The sequence below is a fragment of the Solea solea genome, chromosome 8 (genome assembly GCF_958295425.1).
Source record: "Solea solea chromosome 8, fSolSol10.1, whole genome shotgun sequence".
Lineage (NCBI taxonomy): Eukaryota > Metazoa > Chordata > Actinopteri > Pleuronectiformes > Soleidae > Solea > Solea solea.
The window spans coordinates 29,317,201-29,329,195 of NC_081141.1; the positions used below are offsets into that span (position 1 = coordinate 29,317,201).

An 11,995-nucleotide genomic window follows, 5' to 3' on the forward strand; every position below is an offset into this window, starting at 1 on the left:
GCAGAACACAAGGAACAACTGCAGATTAACATCAGAACACAAGGAACAACTGCAGATTAACATCAGAACACAAGTAACAACTGCAGATTAACAGCAGAACACAAGGAACAACTGCAGATTAACAGCAGAACACAAGGAACAACTGCAGATTAACAGCAGAACACAAGTAACAACTGCAGATTAACATCAGAACACAAGTAACAACTATAGATTAACATCAGAACACAAGGAACAACTGCAGATTAACATCAGAACACAAGTAACAACTATAGATTAACATCAGAACACAAGGAACAACTGCAGATTAACAGCAGAACCCAAGTAACAACTATAGATTAACATCAGAACACAAGGAACAACTGCAGATTAACATCAAAACACAAGTAACAACTACAGATTAACATCAGAACACATGTTGTGAATTTCTCTGTGAGATGAATAAAGTATCTATCTATCTATCTATCTATCTATCTATCTATCTATCTATCTAACAACTACAGATAAACATCAGAACACAAGTAACAACTGCAGATTAACATCAGAACACAAGTAACAACCTAAGATAAACATCAGAACACAAGTAACAACGGCAGATTAACATCAGAACACAAGTAACAACTGCAGATTAACATCAGAACACAAGGAACAACTGCAGATTAACATCATAACAACTCCACTCACAGAGTTGCAATAATCTAGAGATTTAGATGACCCTAACCCTTAGATGTAAATGTAATGTCTTTGTAATAACTTTAATTTGTCTATTGATAAACATTTAAAATGTAAATATATAAGATTGAAGCCAAAGGCTCATTTTCACGGTTTGATGGTTTGATGTTTGCTTATAAACAACAATAGCAGACAAACGACAGATTATGCAGTATTTTGTGTTAAAAGTTTTTATTTGGATGTTTTTTACGATGTTTTTAAGTGTTTTTTTTACGAAGTTTTTAAGCGTTTCTCTAAAAGAGTTAAATGATATAATGAAGTTAAAGTTGCTCAGAAATGAACTCACTTTAGTTTTGTTGTCCTTCAGCTGTAGAACATTTGTGTTTTAAAGACTTGAATTCTAAGTGTTTTGACTCGTGCGTAAACCAGAGCGTCGTCTGCGTCAGCGTTGACTCAAAAATCTCGTTCTCACAGACGGACTTTAACGCTCTCTCTCTGTTTATGGTCAAACGTCAGATGTGAAGCTTGTGAATAATGGAGGAGGAAACACGAGACGCTGCTGATGTAGCGACACATGTTCCAGGGTTACATGATTACTGTCTCATACCTGTCACCCTCTCTTCATTTAGCTCCTCCCCCTTCACGTCCTGCACAGTCACGTCTCCACGGTGTCCACAGGTTTTACAAATAGTTATTTTTCTACACCATAATCTTTCAAATCTGAATTTGTTTTCGTTGCCACATGATGATGATGATGATGATGATGATGATGAAACAATTCTCCAGGAAAATCCAGGTTCTGAATCATTTCATTTCCAGTGTGAACGCGTCAATGGTTCAAAAGCGTCTCAAACAGATCCAGGTTCATACTAGATCCGTTTGAGGTTCATACTGGATCCAGGACCTTAAAGGTGCAGTCTGTCATGATCATTCAGATTTCATGGCTGTGGAATTGTCAGAAGATAACGTTCACTCTCCATATCTGTCAGTTATTTAAGAATCACAGTCCTGACGTCCTGAGGTTTTACCGTAATGACGAGTATATGAGCGCAAAGTATCCATCCATCCGTCTTCTACCTCTGTATCCTCCATATGAGGGCCACACGGGGGAGCTGTGTTAATCTAAGCTGTCACAGAGTTACGGTGACGACGACAGGAGAGATGAATGTTTTATGCCCCTGATAGAAATATAAACAATGATCATTTTGCGGTGATTCAAATGATTTTACATTATATAAAAAAATATAATTATTATTTAAACTATTATAATTTCACCAAAAAGTTACACACTGGACCTTTAAGGACAAAACTGTCTCAATGAAGATGATTGTGTGAATTTGTCTTTTGTTGATTTAAAGTTGCAGATTGTGTTTTTTAACACAGTTAAACACACAGTTGCAGTGTGCGACACCCCCTAGAGGCCAAATGATAATATCATCATCATCATCATCATCTACCGCTTTATCCTCTGCCAGAGGGTCGCGGGGGGTGCTGTGCCAATCTCAGCTACATCGGGCGATAGGCGGGGTACACCCTGGACAGTTGGCCAGTCCATCGCAGGGCCACACACAGATAGAGACAAACAACCATTCACTCTCACACTCACTCCTATGGTCAATTTGGAGTGTCCAATTTACCTATCCCCACATTGCATGTTTTTGGACTGTGGGAGGAAGCCGGAGTACCCGGAGAGAACCCACGCACACACGGGGAGAACATGCAAACTCCATGCAGAAAGGCCCTTGTTCCAACCGGGGCTCGAACCCGGGTCTTCTCGCTGCAAGGCGAGAGTGCTAACCACTAGACCACCGTGTGGCCCCCCAAATGATAATATGTCAATGCAAATTTCTATTCGTTTATTATTTGTGTTTCTTAATTTTGTTCGTCTGATTCTTTACATTAGTTTTTGTTCCATTTCTGTTCAGTTGTTCACCTGCTGCAACAGGTGAAGTCTAATCTAATCTAATGTAATGTAATCTAATCTAATGCTGACGTTGTCTCCAGTGTTCACAAAGAAGAAGGATGAGGATGAATGGTCTGCTGGTGAAAGGATGAAGTGAAGCTGAAGCTCAAATAACTACAGCATTAAAAGTTAATGTTGTGTCACTCGTGAATGGATGATGAGAAGCACGCTGTGATTTAATGTCAGAGGAAATGAATGGAGCAGGAGGAGTGGGATTACAGGATATAAGATTAAGATTAAATCACAATGTTTATGATCATTAACGTGAGATTAAAGTAAAGTTTTGAGTCTCGTGAGCTGAGAATTACAGGAAATCTCACAATACCACACATGGCCCTCACTGTCTCCTCCTCCTCGTCCTCACTGTCTCCTCCTCGTCCTCAGTGTCTCTGCAGACTGGACAGTCTGTCCATCTGTCCTTCACTGTGTCGAGGGAAACCAGGCAGGTAACCAGCAGCCCCATGGTTGCCATGGTTGCCATGGTGATGAGACATGGTGACCGGACGTTGTTGGTCTCCAGCAGCAGGAGGAGGAGGAGGATGAAGATGATGAAGACGATGATGAAGTTTGTGACGGACTCGTTTTTTTTCATCTTCTTCTTCGTCTGTTCAGAGACAAACGTGTGATTTATGATTATAATAATAATAATAATAATAATAACAATAATAATAAGAACAATAATAACAACAATAAAAGTGTCTCACTGCCTCGTCGTTGCTCTTCTTCTCCTCGTGATGTCGCTCTTCTCGCTTCGTCTAAATCCAGCTGAGCTTTTATCGCCGCTCGCTTGTTTTTCTTCTTGTTTTCCTCGTTTTGCTTCAAAAACAAAACGTTCACTTGTCGTTAAACTTAAACCTGACTTTTTTAATTCTCACTCTCTGAGGAGAAAATACACCAGCTGTTACTCTGCTGCCCTCTCTTGGAGCAACAACGTCACTACAACCGTAGCTGATTACACCACGCTTTCAAAATAAAAGAATTATTGCAGGTTAAAATAATGTAAAGTCTATTATACTTTACACTATTATAATTTTATTTATTTAGTCACTTTGATTTTCCCTCGTGGAATAAGAATCAATAAAACTATATACATAACTTACTTCATCTTATCTCAATGAAATATTTCCTGAAAGTTTCTGTTTCAAAGTTACATTTCTGTTCTAATGACAGGGAAAAATAACTCATTCATTTATTATTTGATACCGTTTGTAGTTTTCTCTTCAGTTCCACGTTTGCTTCTTTGTAGCTTTTGGACGTCGACTGCAGATAATAGATGGCAAGTCTGAAAGATCAGGAGATCATGAGATCATGAGATCAATAACTTTATTTACAATGAACCTTTAACAAAACACAGAAACTGAGAAACAAAAGAAACATGAAGACAAAAATCACAAAATGTCAAAACAAATCAAATGATAAAGAAAATGAGTTTTCCACCGTAAAAAACAGCCCAAATCTTATTATATTGATTTAAATCTTCTTGTTCTAAGAAAAGTAATTAAATGAGTTCTTAAATTATAAAGCGACTTTCAGACATTAATGTTGCAGAATGTGGAAAAACTGACCAAAGTTTTATGACAATAAAGAAACAATGTCGTGTCAGAATGAGTCTTATTTGACTTCATTAAGCTGAATTTAAGAACTTGCACACACTGATCTGTGATCAGGAATTTTACACATTTACTGGTGATTAAAGTTCAAAATGAGCTGTGACACGTTATTAAGACAAAGTTGGATTCGTTTTTTCTTTTAAGGCAAAAAAATAAGAACGATATCCCAGAAATGAGGCTTTTTTTACTCTTTAAAATCATTTCTTATTATTTTCTTATTAAATCCTCGACTTTAGGAAAATGATTCAAATCTTTAACTTTAATAATATAAAGTGTGTAAGATGGCGTTTGGTGAACTGGACTCACACCATGAGCAGAATGAAGGGCAGAACCAGTCCAGGATTCGAGGCGTAACTGAAGACTTTACTGAACCACGCGGGGAAATCGGACTCCAGCGTCTCATGAATGACGTCAAACATACGATTTTTACCACTGAAATAAAAGAGAAATCACGACGTGGTCAGAACCTTCAGAAGACGAAGGCAGAACCTTCAGAAGACGAAGGCAGAACCTTCAGAAGACGAAGGCAGAACCTTCAGAAGACGAAGGCAGAACCTTCAGAAGACGAGGACAGAATCCTCAGAAGACGAGGTCAGAACAGCCAGAAGACGAAGGCAGAACCTTCAGAAGACGAAGGCAGAACCTTCAGAAGACGAGGTCAGAACATCCAGAAGACAAAGGCAGAACCTTCAGAAGACGAAGGCAGAACCTTCAGAAGACGAGGTCAGAACATCCAGAAGACGAAGGCAGAACCTTCAGAAGACGAGGTCAGAACCTTCAGAGGAGCGGTGTGATAGTACCTGAACGGTCCACAATCAAAGGACGGAGGGATGGTGACGATGGTGTAGATGGCCGGGAGCGTGGACAGGAACAGGATGACCAACAACATGGCCATGTAGAAGTTATTAGAACCCGAAGCTTTGAAGACTCTTTCCTGTGGGACGTTACAGCACATCACAGCCCAACACTGCAGGTACATGGACACATGAAGACGCAGGACGTTCAGAGCCGGAAGACACGGAGCGTAAAAGGCACCCATCCTGCAGAACCACAAGACCAGAAGACCAGAAGAAAGATTGGTGAAGACGAAAAGATGATGAGAAGAGGAGAAGATGAGAAGACGAGTGGACACGTTAGTTTTTTCTCTGCTGTTATTTGTGAGTAAATCTTGTCACCAGATCATTCCTTGATTGAAGATCAGACCGAGGACATTTCCACTGACGTCAAACTCAGAGTAAGACGGCTTTAACACAACAAGAGACAGAAAGAGACAAAAATCAACCCGATGTGACTCAGCCTCTATATTTATATTTATTACATTTACGTCACATGTGACTCACAAACCCCGCCTCCAGGTCCCAGCACCAGCAGTAGTTGAGGAAACGTACGAGGACGGCTCTGAGGAAATCACCGATCAGCAGAGTGATGTACATCGTCATCGTGTCAGAGATGATGAGACGCACAAACTCCTGCGTCACACACAACAACAACAAACTGACAGAAGCCCCGCCCACATCTATAGTCCTGCACCCCTTAATAATCATCTTTACCGACTAACTTATGACACAAAACAATACGAAACAAAACTGTACGATATGATGCGATTTTGTTATACGGAGAATCTTTTGTTAAAATGAGAAACGATCTCCTTCATCAAATTGTAACTTGTTATCACCAGAAACATCTCAGATGTGTTTAACTCCTCAGTAAACCAAAGCAATAGAATGTGAACTTTAATACTGATCATAAAGAAACATCCACACAGTTATAGAACAGTCACAGTGTGGACACTGACCTGTCCTACCATGGTCTCCCAGCAGGGGCCTCGGGGAACATCAGCAGGTTGGATGATGACAGTGTGAGCTGTGCTGTTTTCTGATAAACTGCTGTTGTAAAGACTCAGTTCCCACATGGTGATGTTAAACTTTATGATCTTCTCCTCCTCCCTCTGACACACACACACACACACACACACGTTCATGAACTCACACAGTGACAGGATGAACAGTGTCTCACTCGTGTTTGGTCCTCACTTTGACGTTGATCTCGTCCATGAGTGCGATGATGAACGTGTAGAGATTCCCCAGGAAAAGAGCAAAGATGCGACCGAGCTGCCACTGAAGAGCCACGCGAGGATGATAGTTCTCCAACGCACTGATGACGTCAAACAACATGGGACAGAACATCCCGAGCAACGACATGACCATGTTCACCTGAGGGATTAACAGCAGGACACAAGGGACAACTGCAGATTAACAGCAGGACACAAGGAACAACTGCAGATTAACAGCAGGACACAAGGAACAACTGCAGATTAACATCAGAACACAAGTAACAACTGCAGATTAACAGCAGGACACAAGGAACAACTACAGATTAACAGGACACATTAATTCAATTCAGTGTCAAGATTACAGAAGAGGATTAGGGCCATGTGTGAAAAAGAATTAGTCAGAATTCTGAGACTAAAGTCAGAAAAAATATCATCAATCTGAGATTAAAGTCTTGAGATAAAGTAGAAAAAGGTTTATGTAAATCTGAGATTAAGTCAGAGTTAACACTGTAATGTGACAAAACCAGGTTAGAAATTTAGTAATAATAAAAAAAAGTGTTTTGGGGGAGGAGCTTTGACCTGATGACACAGCAGAAAGAGATATAGCTCCCTCTTGTGGCACTACCTCGTTTCTCTCCCACCAGCTGTGATTCTCCAGTCCGTCCAGAGCAAAACTCTGAGATCGACGAACCACGAAGTAGATGAGGTAACCACTTCCTGCCAAACAGCACAGAACCAGGAAGTTGGCCAGAATTCGCAGGAAACGAGTCAGGTGGATGTTGTCGTCTTTACGGTTCTCCTGCTCCTCTAAGATGGCCTCCTGCAGAGGAAACAGCAGTACATATATATATATATATATATATATATATATACTATATATGTATACTGTATATATACACATGTTTATACTATAGTTACATCATCAGTCACTGACCTTGAAGCTGGTGGTGATGGAGGCAAATTTATTATCTGCAGTTTCAGGATTACCGATCAGATAATCCCAGCTGGTGAACGTCTTCCAGCTGAAATTAAAGCTGTTGTCGTCGCCAACTCCAGACTCGTTAGCGTTACGGGCCATGCTTTAACCACAGGTAGTCAGATTCAACCACGGGTAATCAGATTTAACCACAGGTAATCAGGTTCAACCACGGTTAATCTGATTTAACCACGGGTAATCTGATTTAACCACGGGTAATCAGATTTAACCACAGGTATTCAGATTCAACCACGGGTAATCATATTTAACCACGGGTAATCTGATTCAACCACGGGTAATCAGATTTAACCATGGGTAATCAGATTCAACCATGGGTAATCTGATTCAACCACAGTAATATCACAGGTAATCAGATTCAACCTCAGGTAATCTGATTCAACCACAGGTAATCAGATTTAACCACAGGTAATCAGATTTAACCACGGGTAATCAGATTCAACCACAGGTAATCAGATTCAACCACAGTTAATCAGATTTGTCCACAGGTAATCAGATTTAACCACGGGTAATCAGATTTAACCACGGGTAATCAGATTCAACCACAGGTAATCAGATTTAACCACAGGTAATCAGATTTAACCACGGGTTATCAGATTTAACCACAGGTAATCAGATTTAACCACAGGTAATCAGATTTAACCACGGGTAATCAGATTCAACCACAGGTAATCAGATGAAAGCACAGGTAACAAGAACAAACAGAAATGATCAAATATAACTAACTATGAAACACAATGTAACCAGAAATAACAAACTTTAAACATAAAGAATAAGATTTGATCAGAAACCAGGATAATCACATTAAACCAGAAATGCTAATATTGAATTGATTTAACTGGAAATAACCAGGAATAATCTGATTTAAACTGAAATTGTAAAATTAAACCAGAAATAAGAATATAATCCAGAAATGATCAGATTTAATTTAGTCAGATTCATAAAACACTTGTTGTTTTTACTGACGTTCTGATCACCACCATGTAGCTGTAGTTTAGTTTAGTTTAGTTTAGTTTAGTTTACTGACGTTCTGATCACCACCATGTAGCTGTAGTTTAGTTTAGTTTAGTTTAGTTTACTGACGTTCTGATCACCACCATGTAGCTGTAGTTTAGTTTAGTTTAGTTTACTGACGTTCTGATCACCACCATGTAGCTGTAGTTTAGTTTAGTTTAGTTTAGTTTAGTTTACTGACGTTCTGATCACCACCATGTAGCTGTAGTTTAGTTTAGTTTAGTTTAGTTTACTGACGTTCTGATCACCACCATGTAGCTGTAGTTTAGTTTAGTTTAGTTTAGTTTACTGACGTTCTGATCACCACCATGTAGCTGTAGTTTAGTTTAGTTTAGTTTAGTTTAGTTTACTGACGTTCTGATCACCACCATGTAGCTGTAGTTTAGTTTAGTTTAGTTTAGTTTACTGACGTTCTGATCACCACCATGTAGCTGTAGTTTAGTTTAGTTTAGTTTAGTTTAGTTTACTGACGTTCTGATCACCACCATGTAGCTGTAGTTTAGTTTAGTTTAGTTTAGTTTACTGACGTTCTGATCACCACCATGTAGCTGTAATTTAGTTTAGTTTAGTTTAGTTTAGTTTACTGACGTTCTGATCACCACCATGTAGCTGTAGTTTAGTTTAGTTTAGTTTAGTTTACTGACGTTCTGATCACCACCATGTAGCTGTAGTTTAGTTTAGTTTAGTTTAGTTTAGTTTACTGACGTTCTGATCACCACCATGTAGCTGTAGTTTAGTTTAGTTTAGTTTACTGATGTTCTGATCACCAGCATGTAGCTGTAGTTAAGTTTAGTTTAATTTAGTTTAGTTTACTGACGTTCTGATCACCACCATGTAGCTGTAGTTTAGTTTAGTTTAGTTTAGTTTACTGACGTTCTGATCACCACCATGTAGCTGTAGTTTAGTTTAGTTTAGTTTAGTTTAGTTTACTGACGTTCTGATCACCACCATGTAGCTGTAGTTTAGTTTAGTTTAGTTTAGTTTACTGACGTTCTGATCACCACCATGTAGCTGTAGTTTAGTTTAGTTTAGTTTAGTTTAGTTTACTGACGTTCTGATCACCACCATGTAGCTGTACGCCACCGTTCCTACTCCGACCAGGAAGTAAGACAGAGGGAGCCGGAACTTGAGCCACCCGATGGATCTGTGGTCGTTGTAGTAACCGTAGAACAACACAGAGTACTGAGCGTAACCCTGTGTGAACACATCATGCTCTTATTAATGACTCCCATCTTTTGTTTATTTCAAAATAATACAAATAAAAGCACTCACTCCACAGTCCCATAAAACAACAAAGTCCATGGCGCTGTTCTCCTCTGATCTGGGGACAGTTTTTCTGGGGATGCTGCCATAAGCTTTCCCCATTAATGCCTGAAGAAGAAGAAGAAGAATGGAACATAAATATAATCAACATAATAATATCCACATTTATAATGTTTTTATATTTTCAATGAGGACAAACATGGAGTTTGAAAAGACTAAAGTAACCAGGATTAAGCCCTGAGGTTCACCACAGAGAAAATATACAGTCAATAAAGTAACAAAGTTACATAGATAATAACAACGATCATAATGATAATAATAATAATAATAATAATAATAAGGAGTGACCTCAGGCACCATGACAAGGCCAAAGGTCAAACCAAAGAGAATCATGTTGATGCCGTACATCCACCTCAGGAAGATGAAATATGAAGCCACTGAAGAACCAAAGTGACCTGAGAACAAACACTGCAGCATTAGTATTATTATTATTACACAGTAAACATATTTACTGTATAATATAAATATTGTCGAGAACGAAGCTGAAAATCCAACTTACTTTCAATCTCCTTGATTTTCATCTCCCATGGAATACAAGCAGTTTTAAAGTTTTCAAAGTCTCGCTGGAACTTCATCCATTTCTGATCAGTCAATGAAAGAAAATCCTTCAATATGCATACATATATACATATAAATATACATATATATGTATATATACACACACACACACACACATCAGATCAGGTGTGAGGAGCTGTGACCTTGGTCATCATGACCTTGTAGGCGTAAAGTCTTCTGCCTTTAGCTTTTCCCAGAGCTCCTTCATATTTCTCCACAAACTCCTGAGACTCTCTGAGGTTTTAAAAAGAAACAAATCACAGACGTTAGTTTGAAATGATTGAAACCATTTCAGCGTTAAATGTTGAAAAGTCACCGCAGAGTCTGAAGTTTCTTCTTCATGGACCAGGGTTTTCCTCTCAGACCCTGGATCAGTTTCTTCCTCTCGTCCACGGCTTCCTTCAGTGTCTCCAGTTCTTCTGCTGACAGAGACCCTGTCCTCAGAGACCCCGTCCTCAGAGACCCCGTCCTCAGAGACCCCGTCCTCAGAGACCCCGTCCTCAGAGACCCTGTCCTCAGAGACCCTGTCCTCAGAGACCCCGTCCTCAGAGACCCTGTCCTCAGAGACCCCGTCCTCAGAGACCCCGTCCTCAGAGCGTCCTCTCCACTCGTCTCCTGCTCTGAACTGAAACAAACACAATGATGAAGTTTTAAAGAGTTACAAGTTTCTGTTATTTGGAATCAAATAAAAAAAAAACCTTGTTTGCACCACTTTCTTCTTCTTCTTCTTCTTCTTCTTCTTCTTCTTCTTCTTTTTATCTTCACCTCCGTCCTCTTCTCTCTCTTCTTTTTTCCCACGTTTCTTTTTCCTCCTGACGTCTTCCTCTCTCTCCTCCTCCTCTCCTTTGTTTCTTCTCATTCTTTCATTTCTTTTATTCTTCCCAGTTTTTGTCGTCTTACCACTTTTTATCTTCTCTACCTCCTCTTCCTCTTCCTCTTCCTCTCCTCTAACGTCTCGACTATCCTTTCTTCTCTTTCCTCTTTCTGTTTTCTCCGTCTGTTCTTCCTCTCCTCCTTCTCGTCTTTCCTCAGATTCTCTCTTCCTCCTCTTCTTTCTCCCTCCATCTTCATCATCATCCCTTCTTCTTCCCCTCCTCCTCCTCTCTTGTTCATCTTGAACGGTGGAAACTTCACATCCGTCTCCTGCAGTCATTTCTTTTTTAAATCACTCTTTTATTGTTTTTAATTCTATTTTAATTTGAATGTTTTTAATTCACATTTTTCTGGAAATGAAAAGATAAAAAAGTTAAAGTTGAGACGTAAGAGAAAAAAAACTCACCTGTGAACTTCAGCTCCACGTCGACTGTGGAAGAAAAAATAATGACAGAGATGTAAATCAATAACTGGTCCGGTTTAAACTTAAACTTAAACTTTTTAAATGTATTACTAATTCATTCATTCATCTCTTTTTATACTAACATACTTTATTCTTGTTATTTTAAGGTAAAGTTTTGTTGAGATAAGTCGCAGATGATATATATTATGAATAAGAATTATGTGTACTTGTACTTTCAAACTCTAAATGAATATTTATGAGTTTGGTTTTTGGTCTTGAAACTTTAGTGATTGAGTTTTTCATGAGCTCAGCGTCACTGATGGTCACTGTTGTAATGCATGACAGAGACCACAGGGGGAGACAGAGAGCAGCCTCTGACTGACAGGACACACGTCTGTCCTCACTCGTAACCTGAGAACAGACCGAGGTCGTTCTGCTCCACGAGACACAAGAGACACAAGAGACACAAGAGACACAAAAGACACAAAAGACACAAACGATGGACTAATGAAGGGAGACGAGGCGGCAAAGAGAC

At 39.3% G+C, this 11,995-nt stretch overlaps 1 protein-coding gene across 1 annotated transcript; it reads right to left on the reverse strand.

The window, feature by feature from the left end:
- Nucleotides 1–2,767: 2,767 nt before the first annotated feature.
- tmc1 (transmembrane channel-like 1) lies at nucleotides 2,768–10,654 on the reverse strand. The gene is made up of 17 exons (XM_058636578.1): nucleotides 10,501–10,654; nucleotides 10,328–10,418; nucleotides 10,126–10,207; nucleotides 9,915–10,021; nucleotides 9,576–9,674; nucleotides 9,355–9,497; nucleotides 7,230–7,374; nucleotides 6,921–7,115; nucleotides 6,276–6,455; nucleotides 6,038–6,190; nucleotides 5,583–5,711; nucleotides 5,418–5,485; nucleotides 5,043–5,282; nucleotides 4,549–4,674; nucleotides 3,836–3,914; nucleotides 3,337–3,448; nucleotides 2,768–3,236 (listed from the first exon to the last, which is right to left on the reverse strand). Exons 1-17 carry the CDS (start codon nucleotides 10,524–10,526, stop codon nucleotides 3,013–3,015), a joined length of 2,199 nt encoding a protein of 732 aa, XP_058492561.1. The 5' UTR covers nucleotides 10,527–10,654; the 3' UTR covers nucleotides 2,768–3,012.
- Between the last annotated feature and the right edge of the window lie 1,341 nt (nucleotides 10,655–11,995).